Here is a 24,485-nt window from a genome sequence, read left to right as displayed (position 1 = left end):
GGGGACCCCCGATCGGGGTCGGGAATGCTTTCCAAGCGCCTGTCCGAGGTCCGGGTAGGTCACTACTCGACGGATAATGGCGGTGGCTCGGGCTGATACGTCATGGCACATCCTGGCACATCCTGAGATCAGTCCAGTGGATGATATTTGAAACTTGTACATTTCAATTTATGTATTGGCTTCGTCGTGCGATCAAATATCCTCCAAACTCTTCTTCCAGAGCTTATTGACAGTTGAAGGATGAAATTAACTGGAGATGCGCTGATGCAGCTCCGCTGATGAGCTACCCTCCGGGGACTACATTCGATCATCAACTGAATTTGATCACAACTTTTTGGAGATCATCTACTATCAGCTGTCGAATGCTCCTTCTGTGTAGACAGAATGGAAGTTGTGTTCTTTCTTTTCTGGTAGCCAAATCGTCCATCATCAGGTCGTGTTCCATACTGGACATTGAAGAAAGTTGTACATCACTGTGATAGTCGACCTTTCATCACCACTCGCCCAATCCGAGTATATTTCCTTCCTCTCAACACACCATCGGGCTCGCTCAAGCCAAGCTAAGCATCCGGAATTCGAACAGCTTTTCTCTCTCTAGCTAGTCAGTTCGCCTCCGGTATCAACCAACCTTGACAGCTTTGCAACAGTGATTGGAACGAGACGATGAACATGAGCGCGTCGAACTTGGATACGCTGACGAAAGAAGAAATGTAGGATTGGTCTCTACGTCTTCAAACCTTTTCAAGTTGAGGCCATTTTGGGGATCCGCAGCTGACGGATGCTCATTCAAAACCTTGTGAATCAATCAAACATCACAGTGACGGAGATGACTTAGCCAAACTGGGGTATAAATCAGATTGTAAGCACTCGCCCATCCTCGGCCACCTTATAAAGAAGTGATGCATTGTTGAACAGCTTGTGAGCTAACAATCCTATATTCCTGATCAACTCCGGTTCTCAAAGTTGTCCGCGAGTTCGGCTATTTTGAGACTACTTCCTTTGCATTTTCGATTGTCGGGTTAAGCTCATGTATCGCCAGTACTGTAAGCCTTGATGTTTGGTATCCTATTTGGCTGACTTCTTGCTGATATCCTTTATTTGGATTAATCGCAGTTCAATACCCCTTTACTTGCGGGAGGTCCCGCTGCGGTTGTTTGGTGTTGGCTGATTGGTGAATAAAAAAATTCAAGCATAGACATTTCCCTCCAATTACTCGATCATCTGATCTTTTGACTTTACCGCAATGATCCACAGCATCGATTATGTGCTTCACATTAGCTATTTCGGTTGCTGAGCTAGTTTCAGCTTTTGTGAGTGATAAAATGTGGTGACTCTTGAGTTGATGGTCAAATAACTTATATCAACGTTCGATGTTAGCCTACTTCCGGCGGAATGTACACCGCTTCGGCTCTACTTGCACCACAAAAATATCGCGCGCCTGTCGGCTTCTTAGTCGGTTGGCTCAACCTCATTGGTCAGGTCGCAGCCGTGGCTAGTCCCGAGTTTGCGCTGAGCCAGATGATTTGGTCAGCCTATACGATCTCGACAGGCGATGACTTCACACCGTGAGTGGTTTGAGCATAAGCCTTAAGGTCACGCTGGATCACGATCAAGATTGGCAGGCTGATAATTTATCTCATCACTGATAACTCAGATCAAAGGTCCAAACTGTGGGACTGTTTGCCGGTCTTTTGATCTTGCACGGTGCTATCAACTCACTTAATACTCGATTACTAGCCAGAATCACAAGAAGTTTTGTATTTATCAACTTCTTCACCACCTTTGTGGTGATTCTGGCCTTTTTGACTTCTGGACAACCTCGTCATGATTTAGAATACATCTTTACAAACGTGGTGAACAACACTGGATGGGGTAATACTGGATTAGCTTTTATGTTCGGTTTACTCAGTGCTGAATGGGTACATTTTTTTTTCATCATTTAACATGTTCATTTCATCTAAGAGAGGGTACTGATGAAGCATATTCCATGAAGACTTTAACAGATTACGATGCGACAGCTCATATCTCAGAGGAAGTCAAAAGACCAGCTGTAGTTGTTCCATTTGCAATCATCACGGCCATCGGGACGACTGCAGTTCTTGGATTTGTCTTAAATATAATACTGGTCATGTACTCTGGGGATCTTTCCAAACTACCAGGAAAATCTGGATTAGCTGTAGCAACGATCATGAGCGACAACCTCGATGCATCAGTGTTTTATTTCCTTTGGGTATTAGTTTGTCTGAACGCATTCTTTCAAGTGAATGTGGCGTTGCAATCTTGCTCTAGGACTTTATATGCTTTTAGTCGTGATGGTGGTATACCAGATCGGGGATGGTTTGGAAGGCTTACTTCATATAAAACTCCTGTCAATGCTGTTTGGATTATTGTACTTGTTGCAATCGGATTCGGTAGTTTAGAATTTGCTTCTACTGTGGCTGTCAATGCGATATTCAGGTAAGCTGAGCTGCATTTTCTTCTACGCTCGTGGCCGCTGCGAGTCGAGGCATTAACTGTTTGTTCTATCCCCTTTGATTCTCTTGTCGAATACTTTCGGAAAAGTCTGACGGCAACTGTGAGTAACGCAACGTATCAATTGATTAATATTATGATTGATATCTCACTCTTTGCGATCACAGGCTCTCGATTCATCTTATGCTGTCCCGATTGTAATGAAGCTGTTATTCATGAATCACCCTGAAGTAAATCTTCTTTGTATCTACAAAGCCGGGTTAAATCTGGTTCCAAGAACATCTAACTGATCCCAAATCATCTGGATGTCAACTATAGGTAAAATTCAAGCCCGGACCTTTCAGCCTCGGTAAAGGATTCTTGATGTGGTTCATCAATATAGCGGCAATCTCATGGGTAGCATTCATCTGCATGATCTTATCATTTCCAACTGTTCAACCCGTCACCTTTGGAAATATGAATTACTCGTGCGTAACTATGTTTTCTTTCTAAACACAAAGAAAATCATCTGACATGAAATCTAATCTTGGTTCTGATTTCTGGACCAAAAATAGCTGGGTGATTGGAATCTCTATTGTCCTAGTGTCTATGCTTTGGTACTTCTTACAGGCTCGTAAATGGTATCAAGGTCCAATTGGAAACTTGGAAGGACATGATGTTTATCAAAAAAAATAAAAAGGGGACGCCCAAGAAATGAAGATGATGTGTTTGTATATGTATGTCTTGGATGTGTAAAAATCAGAATTTTTTGTAAAGAAAAACTTATCAAGTCTTTGGGAGCTAATCACACACCCTTGAGATATGTACAGCGTATACAAAAATCAGTACTGAAACTGGGTCAACTTCTAATAAATTCAGATTGCCAGGATTTAGGCAATCTGGAAGACTCTGAGGCAAGTGTCTTGGGTGGAGTCTGTTTAGTCAGATGACCAAAGTGTAAACATATTGTTACATAATTTATAAGAAACATCGGTTGACCATTGCATACATGCCAATAAATTGGTAGCAGGAAAGCAAGGAAACATCTGGAAAAATGGTAACAGATGTAAAAACAACACAGGGAGGTATGAAAGTGTCTCAAAGAATCTCTGATCATCTCCAAAAGCTGAAAGCCGTTCAACAAAAGGAGTGGATAATCAGACTTAAGAGTAGAAATTTTACAGCTAGAAGATCAGGCATGTTGATGTTCAATTGACAAAGGGAAGAGAGAAGAATTAGCTGTACATTAATAAATTCATTAGCAAGAATCAAAATGGCCATGGGAAATTATGCAAGAGGAGACAAGAGTCACATGTTTGTTGATAGAAAGGATCAACAGTAGATAGCCCCAACCAGCTGATATCCAAATTAGTTATATACATAGACCTGTTTGATTTGTACAACCTCTCTTTACCCTTGTCGTTGGAAAGAGGATGCACACACCACTTTATTTTTCATCAGTTCCCTATTTTACATTTTTAATTTGAAGTACTCTGATGTGTGTTAATTGTAGTCCTTGATAACTTGCATTTGTCCTAAGACCAATAAAGCTAATTGCTTGATCTATCACATATATCTTCATCATACCTTGACAAACCTTGTAGCAGGTATAAAAAACATTTCGTAATATTCTCTTACAACTTAAACTTAAATAAGTTGTGGTGTTATTTCAATTGGTGTGTGTTTTAGATCAGCAATCATTCTTCCTAGCACTAGGATGCATGTAGCTTGACTTACCAGCTGAGAGTTTCCCAAAAGCACTGCAGATTCTCTGTTCTTCAGCTTCTTGTAAGGCTCTGCTAAGAGAGAACCTTCACTGAGATCACAAAGTGGCTCAAAGCCAAAGAATTCCTATATGACATCTCTATGAATTCCCAAACCTGGCTCCAAGTAGGAGAGTCTCCTTGACAGCTACCATAACTAAACACACCCACACAACAACTCTAAAGAGAATAGTGAAACTAAGATCAAGGTGCTCACCTGGCTCCAAGTAGGAGAGTCTCCTAAGGAGAAAAGAAGACTTGGGAGCCAGGGCAAAGAAACTACTACAATAACTGTCACCACAGGAATCAACTAGTCCAAACCCGCGATTGAAGAGAGTTGCAGTGACCGGGTTTGCAACTTTCTTCAATTGTGGGTTTTATTTGCCTTAGGTTTGCCATAGGTTTGCGTGACTCCCCTCGAGTCAGCGTATCCTACAGTCAATAATCAAGAACCAAGATCCCCTCATCACAAGATCTAACTTCATATGTATGGAGGTATTACTTAACAGAATTCCGATTATCACGGATTCCTGCTCCATGGAAAAGGATCACCACAATCCCCTTTCAAGACCTTTCATTTGTAAGTACAACTCCCTACATCTACTGTTCTTGTACTTGTGGACACTGTTCCTGGGCATTGTAAGGCAAAGTGAGATGCCAAGAGGCACGGCAGGTACAAATTCAAGGTGTATTTGTTTTGCTATAGTTTGAGATTGTGGGTTCAACAAGGATCAATTGTGACCATCAACGTCTGGAATAACTGACTCAAAGGGAGTTTGTGAACCTATGGCAAACAAAACCCGCAATTGAAGAAAGTTGCAAACCCGGTCACCGCAACTCTCTCCAATTGGGGTTGGGGCAAGTTGAGCCCCGCGGTGTGTCTAACCCCATGATGACTTGAACTATTTGTTTACTAGTAAGAGCACACTTCTTGGGTGATAGCTTGCCCATTTGGTTCTTGGTTGGGAGAGAGAAGATTTAGATTTACTGCACAGGAAAAAGGTTCAAAAGAAAGGCTTGGGTTGCACAGCATGTCAGTGTTTTCATGCTTTGTAATCAATAATAAAGTAGCTTGATCTAGAGGTTTGAGGCATCAGGCCAATTGTTTCACTTTGATGCATTTTGTTCAGATCCATGATTGTGAAGCATTTCCTGTGTAATTCTCACCATGGTTTGGTCAGTCAAAGGCATGCCAGATGAAGGAAGTTGACATTTTATGGCCACGATTTGTGCTCCAGTTCTTTGTTGGTATGTATCCCTTGTTGCGCATGCAAGTGGTCAACAATTGAGATCACATTGTTCCATGATGGCAGTTTAAAGTTCCGGGTTATCGACGCTTGATCACACCGACGGTTCCCACGGCAATGATGACTTCAAGACAAAGCGCGTAGCGACGCGTCTTTCGCGCGTTCGCGTGTATGATGTACTCCTTCTGTGATTGGTGGGGTAGATTAGGTATCACACAAGTGAGTTTCAGGGTGATGAGGGGTTCTCGGGCTCGTTCTTGTGATCACGAATAAGATGATAGCGTTCTAATGAGGTGAATCAGAATTCTTCTACTTCCTTGCTGAGGACAACGATTGAATGATAAGAATATGAAAGGGGAAATGTAAAAAGGAACAAGATTGTAATCTGAAAAGCGATTCAGTCAGATATCGAAAAACTGAACTAAAATTCAACATCCACTGTTGGATCAAGTGTTAAATTAAGTGTTTTAGCCAAGTATGTTTGGTCTGAAACTATTAAAATCAAAGTAAATGATAGTTTTGTGCTTGAGACGCATATATCCTAACGTACGGAAGTTGAACTAGAAAACCAAATCAGAAGAGTTACTGTTCATGACCATTGATAGGATTTGATTGAGTTTAGTTGCTGGCGTTCGATGACGAGATTCTAAAGGAATCCCTTTCGAACCAATCAAACCAACTTCAACAGAAACGATTCAACAACAGCTTCATCAACCAAGCAGAACTGATTCAAACTCAACTTATAACCCAATCTTAACTCACAGATGCCTTCTCGGACTACAACTATTACCACTCATCATCATTCAACTCAACTTAACATGCCATCAACTTCATCTTCTTCAAACACAAGAAAACCCATCAGAGATCGTCTTCTCAATAACACCCATCAAAATCAGACCTTACAGCCTTTAACTCGAAGAAGAAGCGCACGAACAAGTAATGAAACTTCCACTACTGAAAACACAAGCTTTGGTTCAATTGTCATTCAACCTACTCAAAATGGTTATCATCATCATCAGGAAACAACATTACCACCTACAAAGAAACGGAAAACAAATCGTACACCAGTAGATTCAGATTCAGATGATCATCCAACCACTTCGATTCTTCAAAACCAACAAAATCGTATATCACACTCTCATCATTCTACTCCAAAGCATCATAGACTTGGATCAAGTCAACCTACTGGAGAAGAAACAAATCACACCCCTCATCATCATTCAAGGAACCGTAATAAACCTCATACGAGTACTCTTGCCAATACTACTACCACTTCACGACCTGCTCCTATACCCACTCGACAAACTTCGGGTGTTTTTACCTTCACAACCAAACGTTTTCAGACTCCTGCAAAACCTGATTCCTCATTCAGTGCAGACGAACATCGGCTTGAACCCGAAAATGATAGTCCGATCGAACCTAGATCAATCAATGGATACCGAAGCACCAGAGATAATATCTTAACCAATGATCTTCGCATACCTGATCACAGCTCATCGCTTCTTACCACTTCTCATGATACTCGGCATTCTCAGAATTCAAATCAGAGAGATCGAAAAGGAAAAGGAAAAGCAAATGGACTACCAAATGATCGACCTAACAATCGACCGCGCTCTAATCGGAATCAACAATCTCCCGTATCACCTGATAGGATCAGTAATGGTCGATTCACACCAGATTCACCTCCTACTCGAACCAGAACTCCTAAAACTTCCAAAAAGCATCCTAATATATATGGCAAGAAGGACAAAACGGTAGATGGAGAGATGCCGGTAGTCATGGCTGAAGTGCGTCGAAACATTCAAGCAACATTCAATCTTTATCACTTTCTCATGTCGTGAATCCACAAGGACAAACAAGCTGACTGACATATCGGTGTTCTCGTCGATTCCAATGTGATGAATGTTCTTCTTTTTATCATAGACACCGATGCAAATCAAAAACAAACATTTCAGACAAACCGGCCGGAGAGATGATCCAAGTGAGAATGGCTCAGCCGGGGATTTAGTCGAATCAGGCTCATCATCTAGCTCCCGCAGAGCAAGTGGAACGAGTATAGATCGAAGAGGAGGTCGAGCCAGTAGCATAGGGAATGGTCATGAAGGTATGTATACCTTGAACCATCAATGCAAACCTTGCCTCGAGTAATGTGCTAATACCATTGTTTGCCTTTAGCACTGCCTCATCCACGCGTTCCATCCGACTGCCTTCATCGACATATTCAATTGGATCTACCTCCAATTGTACGATGTCGAACGTTGTTATCATGGACAAGTCAAAAAGCCGATGATATAACAAAACTATCACTATCTGAAACCTTTGAACCAAGTCGAATCTCATTCGAAGCTTTACCATCACCCGTCACCGCATCAGTTAGAGGTTTGATTGGTCGACATTCGAATTTATCAAAGCTTAGGATTAAAGTCATTGAAGAAGTCGTCAGTAAAGTCGTAAAAGGTGTCTGTACAAATCAACTTGATTTGTCTTGGTTCGATGCTCCAGATCAACCTCTTGATACTCCCGCGATTCATAGTCGTAATCAATTTACAGAGAGTACTGAAGATCTTCCACCTAATCCTCAAGATTTGTTGAATCAATCTAAGGCACGCGACCTTGAAAACTGGCGACAGAGGTTCGTTTCCTTTTACAAACCTTTCATCATTCCTCTTCTACATTGATTACGTATCTATGAGATTAGGTACCACCGAATCATGCTCCTAGCTTCGATTGCGCATGCAAAACATGATGACTGATGAAAAAAATGTGTTTTTTGAATCACAATAGGTTGTCTTACGAAGATGGAGCGAGGCAATATGAATTAAATAGATACTCTACTCTAATCAATAGGCTATCTTCACCATCAACAAAATTAGATGATCAGGAACAAGAAGAAATCAAATTGGATAAAAAGACATTAGAGGATATAGAAGTTGCGATCAAAATTGGAAGAAGATTGAGGAGAGATGATACAGATCATCAAGGAGATGTGATTGATGTATCTAAAGAAGTTCAAGGAGATTGGTTGAATGTTCATAGTCAAGTAAGTCTATTTTTCTTATAAAATCTTATAAAGTTTTAAAACACTAATGATCATTTTTTTGATCTTTGTTTTTTTCTTTCTAAATAAAGTTATCAATCTTAACCGAAAAAGTTGAAATTTTAAAAGATAAATCCATGAGAATCGAAAATCAAATCGAATCAAGATTAAAAGAATGTACCGAAAGATTAAAATTGATTGAAATCTCAGAAGAAAAACGAAAAGTGGAAAGAAAATTAAATTTGATTGGTAGAGGAGAAGAAGGAGAAGAAGGAAATGAAGATGAAGATGAAGAAGGTAAAGAAGAAAGATTAGGTTGGTGTTTGGATCAATGGGATGGGTTTTTTGAAAGGAATGGAAAACGAGATTTGTTGAGGTCTATTAGTAGGACTTTAGATGATTGAAAGAAGAAAAAATCAAATCGAATCAAATCATCGAATTACCACATTCAATCCTCAGGAATAGGTTTGACCAGATTTTCGTGGTCGTTGGTTTTTCTGTTTCTTTTTTTTACTTAAATTTCTTGAGATATAGGATTTTTCTCTTTTTGTGAAAAAAATTGATTTTTTTTAAAAAAAACATATCATAACATAACCTGGAACCTTTTTTTTTTCTTTTTCTAGAAAATCTGTCTTTCTCTCTCTCTCTTTGTCTTTCTCTCTCTCTCTGTTATCATCATTCTTAAACTACAAAATATGTTGTGTTCTTTAGAAATTGATTTGTGTTTTTTTTCCCATAATTTTCATACTCTTTTAACATCTGTTTTACCTTTTCTTTTTCTCTCTTCGGTTTCTTTCTTTTTCTTTTTCTTTTTTCTTTGATACCCTTTCTTTTGTGTTTTTTTTTCCTTTTATTGATGGGTTTTTGTGATGGGATAATAATAAAAAAACACAGAAAAAAAAATCATTGATTGTGAGTTTGTATCAAGATCAAAAATATATGCATTGCAGATTCTGTTTTGGCTACCTAGGTAAGCTACCTTAGCACCTTAGGTACTCAGCCTAAGGCTTCGGGTACCTGGTCTATGGTGTTATCTATCCATCTGGCAGTTGTTTTTTGGTTGAAAAAATGCTTGACATTTGGGGGCAGTCCCACAGCTGGTGGTGAAAGGTAGCACAGAGTAGCCTGTAGGTACTGGTACTGTTGGACTTAGATAAGTTTGGACTGTCTAAAAGTTTGCCATGCATGTTGTGTGTATGGGAATGGGATGGGTAAGATTCTGGCTGCTATAGTGCTATGCAATGAATTCACCCTCAGAGGAAGCCATACATGATCCGTGGTGCACTGTGATCAAGAAGCCACATATTGAGATTCAAGTGTGAGCTTTTGGAGTACTCTTCTAAAACCATGGTTGTGTTATAAAACTTTTTTCCTCATTTACACTTTCCTTGGTCCACAAACAAAGATATGCCCTATCAGTCCCTCTATGTACAACTGTCAACATACTGAGTCTCTCTGTCTTACAGTCTGCCAGACAAAATCTTTGTGACTGCTGCAGCTGAGCTGAGGTATGACTTGTATTCTCACCCAATGCCTTGTGTTGTGTTGACTCTCCCTTTGTTGATGGTGAGATTGTCTTTAAAAATGTCATGAGTTTAGGCAAGATTGGAGAATCTGTCTACTTGGCGCTGAAAAACAGAGTTTCAAGTTTGGAAAATAAGCAAAGAAGCACAAGCCATCCATGGGCAAGATGGATTTTTCATTGAGTCCTTGCAACATGATAACTCATTCTTTTTGTAATTGTTTTGGTTTCTTCTTGAAGTTGAAGTAGCTATTTTGTCAAATCTTCTACTGCAAAGAAATCCCACCTATCAGCATTTTGTGGAGCATCAGATCTTATTCCCCGCAGCCCAATATCACAGTGTAACACCATCATGGACACACCAACTCTAACATTAAATAAGCCACTCTTTCAAGACAGCCACATCCATTCTCAAAGAGGGCCTTAGGCCTGATCTCCCAACTTTGGCCTGAGATCAGCAGGATTTTCAAGTAATTTTTCTTGCAATCTTTTTTGAGGGCTATAAACATTGTTCATCCTCACAAAGAATTGCAAAGAGCTTTTTTTAAGACTTGTACACACACTTTTGCCGCTTTTAGTACCACTTTACTTGAGTAAAGTGACAAATTTGAACTGTTGAGGTCTGGTTAATCCGGGTCATACTCAGCGCATGGGCCAACACATGTGCTGAACCTGTCAAAATCACTTGAGATTGGAATCAAATTTCATCATGATCTAGAGTAGGAGTGATGACAGGCTAAAGATAGTACAAGGGGAAGAAAAAGAGTTTGAAGAAGCTCTTCCAAATCTATCACAAGGTTTTATGACATTTAGAGCCCTCAAAAAGGTATTTCAAGCAAAATTGTTTAAAGGCCTGCTGGTCTCAGGCAAAATTTGGGGTATTGGCCCTAAGCCTCTCTTCAAGAGTGGATGGGGCTGTGTTGGAAGAGAGGCTTAGGTAAGCTTGCACCAAATGGCTCTACTCACATCCCGCAGGTGCCAAGTCAAATTCCAAACACATAACAAAACAGCCACCAGATTCCTTGTTCTCGCCAAAATGACCCATCTTGTGATGAGAGGGTTGGTTTATGGAGGTGTAATTTTATGGCAACAAACCTATTGAAAGTATCTAAAAAATGGTGAGAGGATCTAACCACTTACCAGAAAAAGAGTGGCCAGCTATGGGTTGTGTTAGAATGCAAATATCAAACAAATGAATCAATGAATGAAATCAAAGATGCCAGTTAAACTGAGAAGCCGGTGGCCAGCATGATTGTTTTTTATTTAACAAACACATCTTTCTTGCAAGAGGTCTTTTTCAAATCTTTTTGAAGTTGATCACATGTTATGTATACAATTAAAAAACAAAAATTGCAACCTGGGGATAGTATATGTTGATTTAACACTTTTTTGCACAAAGTTTGAATACATGAAAAATCTGCTCCAAATGGTTCAATTCAGGATTTCACAGTTATCCTGAACTAGTTTTTTTGCCTCATTTTTTTCTGTTTAGAAGAAGCATGAAATCTCTGTTCTTGTGAGGGATTCTTTCTGCTGTCAGATTACATTGATATCTTATTGGACCAGCAATCAAAATATAACCAAGGTCAAACTTTGCAAAGCACAAAGTGTTCTTAGTAAAGTGAGAAAGAACACAAGTGGACAGTAAAGTGAAGTACCTAGTGGTGCAAGAAACAAATGATAACAATGAATTCAACCATACTACACAAGTAATGACAAACCTTTGTAAAGCACAAAGTGTTCTTAATAAAGTGAGAAAGAACACAAGTGGACAGCAAAGTGAGGTACCTGGTGGTATGAGAAACGAATGATAAGAATGAATCAGAAAAGACAAACACAATAGTGAGAAACATTTGTTATGATACAAAAGTGTGCTCATATAAACTTGATACAAAGAAATAGATTGCAGAAGGAAGCAAACATGTAACCAGGTCATATGAATCAGCATAATCAAACCTGATGCCATAACTGTAAAAAGAATTTAATTATCTCAATGAATATTACAATGATTTTCTTTCTTTCTGACAATAATATAAGCAATGAAGTCACAAGAGACAAATTAAAATCAATGAAGGAAGATATATGGTGACCCAAAAGTGACCTAATCCAAATCAATACCCAAAGATATATTCACATTTTTTAGAAACAGGAAAACATTGTGGGTTGTATAAGCTCAGTTGAAATTGGGAGGCTACAATCTTTAGATACCTAGACCACCATGTTTGCCTTGGTGTTACTAGATTTGATCAACAAGTTTTTTGAGATGTTAATCAGTTTACATATCCCTGCTTTGAAAATACGTTGAAGTTTGCTTACAAGTCCCATACCAAGTTGGTAATTGCACCTTGCTGTAATTCTTCTGGAGTTGGTTTCATCGCATCAAAGGCCTAAGATAACATGTACAATGAGACTTTGTTATAAGAAGAAAGTTGTCTTTAGGATTGAGAGAGATATGCCTCACCTTTTTAGTCAAAAAGATCTGAGCACAACCAGTGTGATGATCCGCGATATTAAAACTACATCCATCGACCACTTTTGCAAAGATCAAAGTGTCTGGATTGTTTGCTCTTTGAACAAACCTGATGAAACATCATACAAGTTAAAAATCCAAACTTTCACACTAAAGTCAATCGTGATTGAATCATTATCTTACACTGTCTTTCCACAATTACCTCGTTGATCACTGTTTTTTTAAAAGCGCATGTTGGGTTCAGTTTGCGTGGCTGAGATTGATCTAAATGAAGTGATCATCACGTACAGACTAATCCATCCACTCTTGGCAGGATCTTTACTTTTTGCATCTCCACTCCATAGGCATATTCCTAACTGCTTTTCGGTATCATATGCCCTGGAGAACAATTGCATAGAGGTGAGAAACTCGTGGATGAATGGGACAGTCCATAGCTTCATAACTACTCACCCGCATGCCTATTGTTTTGATGGCGATACAAAATGATCAGCAAATGTGCAAAAGTATCATTTGAGATTAAGCAAGCTACTGACCCCATTCCCGGAGGCAAGGAAATTGATCTGCGATGGATGAATGATGCGCGATGAGCTTGGTGTTCTGTTTTCTCAAAAATTAATTACTTTATTTTACTACATATAGACTTACCTTCTTTTGAGTTTGAAATCGTTTTCTCAGCTTCCTGGAGGAAAGGTCGTCTTGTATCTGTTATAGAATCAGATAAACAATAGAATTCGATGAACACCAGGTAAACCATATTTTTCAATGATGTCACAAGACTCTGACCTCAGATACTGATTCCACATATTTAAGAGTTCCTCTCTGTTCACTTTCTAAATAATCTTCGTGTTGACTCATCTCTGTATTTGTAGAGGAAGTTTGATCCACGATATCTCCACCAGAACCAGCCCGTGAGGTGAGAAGATTACGTGCAGCAAGCAGCTTTGGTACTTGAGAAGTCTTAGCTGGAGGAGTACCAGGTGTGCCCAAATAAAAGTTATAACATCCTGACGGTTGTGTTTGGGCAGAGGTAAAGTGGATTAAGAATACGAAATGAAGATATAATAAACCTTTCATCGTGCTCGCACAATGTAGTTCTAAGATGAGGTTTTTGGAATAAGATCCAGTTCAAGGATTCAGTTTACGTATGAGAAGGAAATTTTGCCAAAAGGGAAAAGAAACCAATGTTGAAATCCATCTCTTATATAGCTTTGTGGGAGTCTCTTCGATCCGAAGCCTTTTGCAAAACTCAGCTGGCGACATGATTACTCAACAGATCAATCATATTCAGACAAAAGATATTCTCACGAGTCTAATGAAATCACATTATCTGATCAATCTCTTTCCTCGAGAACCTAGGAGAATATGAAATGTGTTGTCTGCTTGAAAGCGCATGATTGGCTCAAAATGAATTGAATCCTTGCGAGTCAGTTGGTTACACACTCATACCGGGTGAGGGTTTCTATCTAGTGATGGATTGGAATTGAAAAGGCTCACTGGACCTGCCACTCGGTTGCTAAACATCTTGTTCATCCTTCTCGTGGACAAACAGCAGTTGCTGCTACGTGAATGAGGCAGCACTTCACACGTTGGGAAATGAGATAACAAGCCTCTTCGGACAGGTAGGCGACTGATAGTAACAGCCATGGGAAAAGGCGATGGTCAACTAAATAGATAAAGCAGGATAAAGCGGCACAGATCACTGACGTGCTCTTCAAAAATCGGCACTAAGCACGTTGTCCCCATTTGATCACTTTGGAGTGATATACCGGAGGGTGTCTTCTCATTTTTCTAACCGTACCTTGCCTCATCACAGTTGCCTGGGCATGTTCTATTCCAAAAAATGGTGACAAACCAAAACTCGCGAGGCATTTACATATAGAGCGCACAAAACATTCTACACGGTTTCTTTTCGTCGTGACTCAGTAAGATATCAGCAGGTTGATCTTCCACTACATATGTCTTCTCACCAGAAGCTGGCATTGGTCAACGCCGAGTTCTTTCAAACTTTTGTCAATGTTCGACATATGGTCAGGTGGCATGCCACTTGAGCAGCAGCCATATTCAAAATCATTTTAAAGCAAAACAAGTCTCGTAATCATCAAGGACTTATGCTTGTCATATGAAAAGAATCATTCTGCCTACCCTGGTTACTAGAGAAATGAAGATGGCCTTGAGAGTGATGTGAGAGGAGCCCCAACAGTCGAAGCTCGAAAAAATAAGCTCACAATAACAAGGAAATTGAAGCACCCAGTTCTGAATCCCTGCTCAAGTTTTTGAATTATCCTCAGCCTAGTCGGTGGTACTTCATCGTTTTCCGTCAGATCAGTCAGATCATGCTCAACACAAGCTCTGTTGTGTATATATGTACCGATTTCGAGCTCGGTCCTTTGACCCGTCTCAGGCTACAGTGTACAGCCCCAAAAAGGTTCAATCGAATCTCAAACACCATGAAATTTTTGACCAAACTTTTTGAATTTATAATCACAAAAGAATTTAAAACAAAATTATCAAACTATTTCTTTAAACCTCCAATCTATCAAATGAGAACTCCAAAAAAATCAATCAAACCAACTCATCATCAACATCCTTCTTCGAATTGGAAAAATATTCAATCTGTAAGACTTTTTTTCTACCAAAAATTCATCATGATTTTATCATCAGATCATATATTCTGACCCTAGTCTTTTGGTAAACTTCTTTTAAAATCTCCTCAAGGTAGAAACTTCCTAAAATACCAGCTAGTGTTAAAGCAAAGCAAGCCTTAAAACGTCAACTTCGAATCAATAATAATGTCTTACCTAATGTTACACCATCTCATAATGAATCTCAAGACCCAGTTTCTGTTATGCTATGTCAAATCTTACAACAAGGCGTCTCAAGATCTAAACTAAATGAGTGAGCTCTCTTTTATCATATCAAATTCAATTTAAAACTGAAATTGATGCATCGATCAAAAAGAATCGGAAGATTTTTGGCAATCGATTGTGAGATGGTAGGTGTAGGTCCCAATGGATCTGAGAGTGTTCTAGCCCGAGTCAGTATTGTAAATTATTACGGTGCAGTCCTTTTAGATAGCTATGTGAGCCCCAAAGAGAAAGTCACCGATTACAGGACTTGGGTCAGTGGAATCACACCTGAACATTTAGCAAATGGTAAGCCCCCTTGTCTTACGGTTCAATCAATCTAAAAGTCTTATGTGGTTTCATTTCTTTAGCTAGTTCATTCAGCGAAGTGACGTCTAAAGTAGCTCAGTTAATCAAAGATAAGGTTCTCGTAGGACATGCTATCACTAACGATCTCCAGGTGAGGCCTATCGAAAATGATTCAGACCCAGGAAGATTTCACCATTCACTCACGAGTTTTGGTCCATTTTATAGGCTTTGCTACTCAAACATCCAAGAAATCTGATTCGAGATACATCAAAGTATGGCCCATTGAGAGTTCTTTCTGGCACAAAGTTTCCCAGTTTAAAAAAACTTGCGGCTTTACTCCTACGCTTAGAGATTCAAACCAGTTCACATAGCTCCGTACGTGGTGAATACATTACGCGATCCTACTTGATCACTATGCTCATCTCTGGTATCTTCCATTATGCTTTGAATCTCGATCCTTTCAGGTTGATGATGCCCGTGCTACGATGGCAGTCTATCGGACACAAAAAGATGAATGGGAAGCTTCTCTTCGTCCACAACACTCATCTATCGCTCCTCTTTTTCGACCTCCATCACGTCCCAAAACTGTGATGGCCACCCCGATCCAACCAAAGCCCACTTCTCCGCCACCTGTAGCCCCCGTCGCCTCTTCATCAAAATCAACACCGGTTGTAAATGACGCGAAGAAAATATCCAATTCAAAAGAAACGCTTGATCAGATGTCTCCCAAGGTGACCAATAAACCGGAAACCAAAGGCAAAAACATCGAGACAGGTGGTAAGGAGCTATCACATACAAATAACCTTGGAAAAGGTAATAAAATTAAAGCTTCTGAAGTTATCAAAGATGATATTGGTCAGCCCAACCAGTCCCCTCCTAAAGTCATCAAGTCTACAACCCCTGAATTCAAGAAGCCTAGAACGGCCAACTTGCGGTTGAGTGCTACTCTACAGCACATTCGGAATGAACAGGAGACAGCTGAAAAGTCTGCTTCCAAACCCCCCTCACCCTCTTCCAAGTGAGTGCTTGAAATCGATACCGTTCAGAAAGATAACGCCGTTTTACGATATACTGACCTGATGAACTTTGGGGTTTCTTCCTCAGGATTCCTGGCTCACCCAGCTCAACATCTGGACAGACATCAGGATCAGGAAAGAAAACCAAGAGCGTGAAACCCACTTCGACCTCAGATTTGTCCAAACCCACTTCTACCTCTCATCAAGTTACTAAAGAAGTTCAAAAACCACGTAGTCAAGTTGGACATCCATATACCAGAAAACCTCAATCTGGAAATCAAAAATCGATATCAAAAACTGATGTCCCAAAACAAAGATCAGCTGGAGGAGTTAAAGGAGTAAGAGAATATGGAACTGAAATGATTGGAGTAGTTAGGAAATCGAATAACAGTTCAAAACCATCTAGAGCTCAAGCTTCAAGTTCTTTTCAATCACGTACTCAGTCAACCAATTCTTCAGGATGGTGGGATTCTTGATCGGATTAGACAGAGGAATTCAAAAAATTTTGCATGTGATTGTGATCTTGATGAATCCTTGTTGAAGACCAATGAATTGATACAGAAGAGTAAATTAGAGATACAAGCAAGAAACTTGAATTGGTGTTGAGATGGTTCTTTTCTACTTTGATAATTTCACATTTTGAACTTACACTGATCATCTACTGTAAAATATTATATTCATATGGTCTTTTTGGTCTTTGGTTTGGGAAAAAAATCTTGATGAAAGAAAGATGAGATGTATGAGACAAAAAGAGTGGAATTGGAGTCAAAATCCACATGTGTGAGCAAATAAAGCTGAGAAAAAGTATGTAAGATGTTATTTAGAATATGGTTAACGTGTCCATTTAGCATTCTTCGAGTAGCAAGTTATTGGGTAGGGTCATGAACGTTCCGATGAAGCTTGGTTTTGAACCATCGAATGTTGTAGTGAGCCTGTGACAATGCATCAATCCAGACTGTGACCAAGTTCAACAGGGCTGATGGATGGTCGAGCAAGGTGAAAATCGGCTTGACCCTTGTTGTTCGGTCATCAGCCTGATCAACACTGCTGTGTTAAGGCTGACGTGTAGCATTTGTACAAAATTGTGATGATCTCGATCCATAACGTCACTTCGGGTCCCGGGACATTACGAACAGGCCATACAGCAATTTGCAGAAGAGACTTGAATTTGAGATGAGTCAGGAATGAGAACGTCTGATTTTGAAGATAAGATTGGATTATATAGTAAGATTGGCCATCCAATTGATTCAAATTTAAACAAATGGCTCTTTGGACAAAATGCTCAATAAGAATCACCAAATAAACATCAAAATAGACCTTTTCAGATTGAACCAATCTATTGATTTATGTACATATATTCACATTAAAATTTTGCATTGCAACGCATATCAAAAAGAAAACTCTCATTGAAGATCGTGTCATGGTATGTATCTAAAGTAAAATTACAATCATCAAGAAATGAAAAAAAAAATCTAATCGATGAAATCAAATCTGGAATGTGTTCATTTTGGGAGAGATGAGGTGAAGATGCAAGGAGGCCAACAAGAAAATACATTGGCTACTGAATTTTGATTGTCCGGAAATTCATCAGACTAAAAGTTCAAACAAAATGTAATCGTCAATATCAACTTCTACCATCCTAAGGAATGAACAGACAGGTGAAAATCAAGGGCAATTGAACGTACTATTCAAGTTCATTAATTCCACTGCTAACTTATCAGCTGCTCTATCTTCATCTTGTCTACACATTTCTGCAATATTCAAAAGTTTCTTAACTCCAACCGATAGTCGTCCTTCCTCTTGAAACCCAGCTTGCCTCAAAAGATCCATAGCACGTGCATGTGTCTTGGGGTCAGGGAAAAGTTTAACAGCACTAATGACCACTTCAAGACTTCGAAGAGTTGAGATTGCAGGGACTCGGATATCGGCGGCAAAGGTATCCGACATACCCATGTCTTGTAACATGGATCGGCTAGAGGAAGTAGCCAAGACTAAAAGACGTTGGTTTTTCGGGGGTCGTTTACCTAGTAAAACCATCAAAGCTTGTAATACTCCATTGGAGAACCTCGGCCCAATGGGAACCCAATCTGCGTGAGGAGTGAGACAATATAAGTTCAAAGGACATGTTTCAGGATATCAACGGCACTAAGTTCGATTTACCTAGTATTCTCTCAATGTTATCCACAACGATCACGCTCATTGGACTCTTGTAACTATCAGAAAACACTTTGAAAAGATAATTGATTTTCTGAGCCTCCGAAAATCCAACCATGTTCTCGGGAGCAATCAATTTGATGAAAGGGAAATCTGATGCTTGAGCTATAGATGCGGCCAATGCTGTCTTTCCCGAACTTGGTGGACCTGGTAAAGAATTGAATTTAATGCACGTTTCAAGCTGCTTGATATCAAATAGTCATACGTACCGTGTATCAACACACTGACCAATGGTGTCCGTGTACTGGTCCGCACTTGCTCGACAAACAATTTACCATCATGAAGGATTTCCTACGAGAGATCAATGTGAAATTCGATCAGTGACTTCTGATCTTCCTCTCAATTAGTCCAACACAAACTCAGTACTTACATCAATCTCAGGCGCAAACTTGATGATACCGTTTTGAATAACCGACTTCAGCTCTTCTTCCGCCACACCAAATGCGGGTTTCACTTCGTCTAATGCATTCAAAAAGTCATCCAGATTGACTTGCATTTGATCTAGATCGTCACCCACTCCCGCCGTAGTACCCACTTTGATATGTCGGTTGAAAGCAAAAGAAGTGGCAGACTTGACTAATCCAGATAATTCGGCACCCGAGAAGTTCTTAGTCAAAGCAGCCAATTCTTCCAGAATCACATCACCTGCCATCACGTTATTTGTTCTCATCTTTGCAGTATGGATGTTTAAAATCTGTAACCGACCGCCCTCATCGGGCAAAGAGATTTCCATGTGAACTTCCAATCGACCAGGTCGTAAGAGTGCTTCATCAATCATGTCTAGACGATTGGTCATCCCAATGATCAAAATGTTGTTAAGTTGATCTACACCGTCCATCTTTGAGAGAAGTTGATTGACAACCGAATCGCCCACTCCAGTCCCACCACCCGTCGATCCTCTCTGCTTACAAATCGCATCCAATTCATCGAAAATGATGATGTGTAAACCTGATTCATCTCCCTTCGCTTTGTATTCTACTTCAGCATCAGCAAATAGCTCTCGAATGTTTTTCTCAGACTCTCCCACAAATTTGTTGAGAATTTCAGGACCATTGACGATCTTAGGTTCTCTAGCGTTTAACATTTTTCCAATTTGTCTAGCCATCAACGTTTTACCCGTTCCAGGGGGACCATACAAGAGCAAACCTGAAAGTTGAGACAAATTTCAGTTGATTGATTTCATTGGAATTATCAATAATGCAAAACATACCTTTCACATGTTGGATACCCAATTTCTCTACCATCCCGGGCGGAAAGATTCGACTGGCGAAAGCTCTTCGAAAGATAGCTCCAAATTCAGAGTCCAAACCTCCGATCCCCATATCCTGAAACTTGAAGTTCGGTTTGATGATAGCGTTAGGTGCTGCACGTTTACTACTCGCTTTAATCTTCAAGTTAGCGTCGGGAGCTTTCATAAGGTTGATGATGGTGTTGGGCATCAGTATTCCGATCGTGGCTTCTTGAGGACCATCAGAAACGTCTGCTAATGCCTGAACATCGACAGTACGAGCCCCTGTGACAACAGCTTTCAACTTTTCGCCATTCATGTCGAAGACCAGCGGCTGACCGACTGAAAAGATGAGTGTGTCGAATGACTTTGTTATGATTTCACCGGATAAGAGACGTGTAAGTTTATGAGTTATGATGATCGGAAATTCAAACAACTGACTCGTGTGATCAACTTGGCCATTTCATCAGCATCAAATACAGATCCCAAAGTAGCGCTACCTTGATGCCACCATCCAACTTCGAGATCAAGTTCTCCTAAGTAGCAATTAGGACCCAGCTCACGCTGCGGATCGAAAGGCGTGATGTCGACCACGTCACCCATTGTTGATAGTTGTGCCCAAGCTCTTTGAGCCTTCATAGCGCCAACAGTTCCTGGCTGTATCGCTTTATCTGGTCTGTCATGAAGGGCAGCTCGAGATCATCAGGAAGAAGGCCGGCTGAACGAGATGCCAATAAGGTAACACACCGAGTGGTGAACACATATCTTCCTTTGGCTTTGACATATGGCGTAGATCCTAAGTCTGAATGACTAACGATCAAACAATTTGTAAAAGCCAACGGTACACTTGGACATTCTACCACTCTGAATCCTGCACCGTTACCAGTCGAGCGTGATGGAACTCTTGACTGAGCACTGGAGCGCATACTTGAAGGTGGTAATCTAGACATTGAGAAAGTTTTCAGGAGGGGAAACCGTGTTTGGGATTATCGTAAGGCAGGGAAAGCGTCTGCAGGTTGAAAGTCAAAGTTGGAATAAAGCTTGATGACGATGTGTTGTGGTAGGAATTCACATGGGCTGATCAATTCATCGTCATCGTCATAGTGAAAATGGAAGCTTGTCCCTGCCCCGTGCTTGATATCCCGGGCCGAACGCGAGGTGCGGTAGACGCCCCCTTCAGCAGTCGGCCGGACCTGGCTCGAGGACTTGCCCTTCATGTTGTGGACGTGGCGCAAAAAGCGCAAGGAAGCCGGGCGCGGAGCCGGGCGCGGAGCCGGGCGCGGAGCCGGGCGCGCCTGGTAGCGCCTCGAACCTTAAAATATGTAGCGGCGCGCCCTATAGCTAGTCCGGGTTTATGCGTGTAGACTCTAGAGTTGAAGGGAGAGATGCGGTATCAGTCTTCCTCTGAGACTACCTGAGAGGATCCCTGAGACATACAGGGATAGTATAAAAATTTTTCGGGTGGCACCTGTTTTCCAAGAGGAGGGGCGTGTTTTCATTCTCTGACCTTCTCGGATCTACTCAAGCCTGTACAAAGCTCTTCAGACTTCTGTGCAATTGATGGATCCAAAAGATCTGCTCTGGATTGCTTCAAACAAGCAATGGATCCATGCCTATGTAGGTACGAGCAACTTGTTAGATCACTATGGTCCAATGATTGGATGTTGACCAATGTGAGAGATTGGTCTTTTGAGAAGAAGTCACATCACTTCTGCTTCGAACAGAAATTTATTGAGCTCGATTCATAAATTCATGATGTTTCAGTTTCTAGCCTACACATAACAACAACAACGGAATCTCGATGTCTTTCAAGTTCATTGTCATATTATTTCATAACAAGCGAACTGGCTGGAGCTTTTCTTGTTCACAAACGCTCTCTCAGTCAGTTTGAAATACACTTTTTTGATTGAATCTACCAATTTGTTGTTGGTTGAATTGAACGATGAGTATTCTATGCAATCTACCCATTTTTAATCGATCGTCTAGAAACAATAACGTGATGATCTTGTTTTTTTGATAATACTAATCCTAGATGATGAATCAGTCAATTCATCAGTTTTAAACAGATCAGATCTAATGCTTTGAAGTTGATGTTGAAAGTCACTTAAAGGTCATTTGCAAAGTTTCCAGCGAGAGAAGTATTGAAAATAAGTTGATGCGTGTTTTGGTTTGCGAGAAGAACAAATTTGATGCACCAACCGATAACTGATATGTTGCTAAATTGAATCAAAAATGAGACGAGAGGTCATATGAACTCGTCTCCTCGAGTACATGAAAGAGAGGTAATTAGTGTGTTTTGTTCTGGTTGGTTTCCAGGAGGAAGCCTATTGTTTGCGAATCAAAAAGCAATCAGTAATCAAAAAGCAAACTCGTCGTGAAATAATCTTTTTCAAAGGACTTTCTTTACATTATCTTAGCTTGCTTAAAAAACCTTTATGAAGAGTGGAATTCTTTTCGTTCCAAGGAGCTGGTCCCTGGACAACACCGAGCCTGGAATGGATTTCTAATCTTTTCTAATGCACTGTAGGTATGAACCATACAGTCCTACGAGCCGCCACCGACCTGTGCGTTAAGTGTACAACAAGCCACATTATTTTTCCAAATTCTGGATAGTCTCAGAGATAGTCTCAGAGCGAGATAGTCTCAGAGGAAGACCGATACGGTTACGCTCCCGAGTTGAAGTCAACTTCCTTTGATGGTGATATCTCTTGCAATTCAGGATGGGGGCGCAACCTTTAAACAAGGCGTGCTCTGGCATGTTTCTGAAAAATGGGTGCATCCAGGCGCCACTCTTTTGGGGGGCCAAGGGCGCGGCTGACGCGCTCCAGGATCGCACTCGCCCACCTGATGGAGCTTTTTTGTGCCTTGGCGCGCCCACAACATGACTTACCCCGCTCCATAGGGGTTGGGCGATATTTGACCAACCGGTTTTGCGCCTCTGAGAAGCCTCCCGAAAGGAGTCGAAGATAGCAAAGGACAAGTCTTCTGGGTTTCACAGATCTGTTACGGATCTGAGCCCATAGCCGAGAGTGTTTAGGCGATACCCAGGCACGCTTTTGCCAGAAAAGAAGGGTTAGGGGATATGCAAAAGGTGCAAAAGGGCTGTTTGCATGGCTTGTACTACAAGCCCATCGGCGCAAATTGCTTTTCCCTGTAAGCCTCTTGAACAGTTGAAGCTGTGGAGTTCTCAAGAAACACTTCGTACTGGTGTGTATTTTTGCAAAGCAAAAAGATTGATAAAACTTTTGGTCGGTTAAGAGTGGCTTTGAAATTGCTTTCTAGCCATCTCGAAAGGATTTTTAGATCATTGAATTACAATTGAATGGGTCTTACAAACCGGTTGGTCAAAATTTTGCCCAACCCCTCATGTCTATGGACAACAGGGACTGGGCGAAGTTCGGACGAGCACAGGATTTTGCCACCTGAATTAGCGCAAGTATAGCAAGGAAGTTGTCCGAAGAGATTTAAACAGGAGGAACATATCACTGACCTTTCGCATGTCCAAGTGCCCCGTTCAAAATCTCATTGGGATGACAAAGCTGAGTCCGGGTTCATTCCCAAGGCCATATTCCCACAGACCCGATTGCTTGCTCAACTTCTATAGGATGTTCCAACGTCTATCTCGCAAGGGGTTCTTCATGAGGACCCCAACCCAAAGGTACAAACTTCCTTTTCGGGCTCCCCCGTGGGCACCACCACCGGAGAGCTCAGGGCCACAGCCTTATCTGTGAAAGGTATATCAGGCAATCCTGATGCGGTCAGCCTAAGGCTTTTGGCTGAGGAGTAGGAAGTTTTGGATTGGAGAGCCCATCAGATGATGGCAACCGGCTATGCGCCACCCTATTTTTTTTAGTCTCATGAAGTTGACTAATAAAAATAGGGAATTTTGATATTGATTCAACAGGGGCTGGATTGCTTGCGATAGTATTTCAACTACGGTTGAATTGGATTTTTGCAGCGCTTCGCCCAGTCCCTAACGACCCCTTCTTGAAAGCCTCACCTCTGCCCTTGAGATCTGTACAGTAGATTCCATAAAGAATGAAATCAATAATTTTTCAAAATTGTCTGGTGGTCTGTGCACCCGGCAGTAAAGTCACCAGCGGCGACTCATACAGCTGGTTCTCAGACAGCAGTGTGGCCACTCCCACAGAGCTGTCTGAAACACCTTTTCTCGACCATTGGCGGCCACTCGCGGCCATTCCGCTTCTGGCCCATGTAAAGTCCAATCCCTCCCTCGAACCATAACCTATACACATACATACGCGTGTGCCGTCAGGTGCCGTCACAAAGACCTACACTCAGTTTTCCTCTTATCCTTGATCGTCCGATTTCCACGTATCAACTATGCACGCACTAACACGAATGTCCATACCACGAAACGAGAT

At 40.9% G+C, this 24,485-nt stretch overlaps 5 protein-coding genes across 5 annotated transcripts; 3 read left to right on the top strand and 2 right to left on the bottom strand.

Moving 5' to 3' along the window:
• Window positions 1-189: 189 nt before the first annotated feature.
• Window positions 190-3,254, top strand: MELLADRAFT_47554 (uncharacterized protein; the record flags this gene model as incomplete). Its single annotated transcript, XM_007407583.1, has 12 exons — window positions 190-710; window positions 819-859; window positions 964-1,043; window positions 1,114-1,171; window positions 1,255-1,310; window positions 1,378-1,565; window positions 1,655-1,919; window positions 1,994-2,457; window positions 2,563-2,575; window positions 2,640-2,702; window positions 2,791-2,939; window positions 3,027-3,254. The coding sequence occupies 12 exons, from the start codon at window positions 664-666 to the stop codon at window positions 3,145-3,147; spliced, it is 1,545 nt and encodes a 514-aa protein (XP_007407645.1).
• A 2,971-nt stretch (window positions 3,255-6,225) lies between these two features.
• Window positions 6,226-8,902, top strand: MELLADRAFT_96335 (uncharacterized protein; the record flags this gene model as incomplete). Its single annotated transcript, XM_007407584.1, has 5 exons — window positions 6,226-7,248; window positions 7,385-7,565; window positions 7,637-8,093; window positions 8,246-8,501; window positions 8,591-8,902. The coding sequence occupies 5 exons, from the start codon at window positions 6,226-6,228 to the stop codon at window positions 8,900-8,902; spliced, it is 2,229 nt and encodes a 742-aa protein (XP_007407646.1).
• Window positions 8,903-12,228: 3,326 nt separating this feature from the next.
• MELLADRAFT_123928 (uncharacterized protein) lies at window positions 12,229-13,564 on the bottom strand (the record flags this gene model as incomplete). Its single annotated transcript, XM_007407374.1, has 9 exons — window positions 12,229-12,256; window positions 12,337-12,407; window positions 12,482-12,599; window positions 12,674-12,703; window positions 12,779-12,868; window positions 12,941-12,948; window positions 13,024-13,050; window positions 13,136-13,192; window positions 13,274-13,564. The coding sequence occupies 9 exons, from the start codon at window positions 13,562-13,564 to the stop codon at window positions 12,229-12,231; spliced, it is 720 nt and encodes a 239-aa protein (XP_007407436.1).
• A 1,394-nt stretch (window positions 13,565-14,958) lies between these two features.
• On the top strand, window positions 14,959-16,664 carry MELLADRAFT_47550 (uncharacterized protein; the record flags this gene model as incomplete). Its single annotated transcript, XM_007407585.1, has 6 exons — window positions 14,959-15,105; window positions 15,210-15,385; window positions 15,449-15,642; window positions 15,705-15,793; window positions 15,868-16,017; window positions 16,107-16,664. The coding sequence occupies 6 exons, from the start codon at window positions 15,031-15,033 to the stop codon at window positions 16,662-16,664; spliced, it is 1,242 nt and encodes a 413-aa protein (XP_007407647.1).
• Window positions 16,665-17,951: 1,287 nt separating this feature from the next.
• Window positions 17,952-21,152, bottom strand: MELLADRAFT_47546 (uncharacterized protein; the record flags this gene model as incomplete). The annotated part of the gene is made up of 8 exons (XM_007407373.1): window positions 17,952-18,250; window positions 18,344-18,745; window positions 18,819-19,019; window positions 19,082-19,163; window positions 19,243-20,018; window positions 20,083-20,467; window positions 20,542-20,776; window positions 20,848-21,152. 8 exons carry the CDS (start codon window positions 21,048-21,050, stop codon window positions 18,246-18,248), a joined length of 2,289 nt encoding a protein of 762 aa, XP_007407435.1.
• Window positions 21,153-24,485: the final 3,333 nt, after the last annotated feature.

This window comes from Melampsora larici-populina (assembly GCF_000204055.1).
Source record: "Melampsora larici-populina 98AG31 unplaced genomic scaffold MELLAscaffold_9, whole genome shotgun sequence".
NCBI lineage: Eukaryota > Fungi > Basidiomycota > Pucciniomycetes > Pucciniales > Melampsoraceae > Melampsora > Melampsora laricis-populina.
This window is presented reverse-complemented; position numbering and strand designations above follow the sequence as displayed.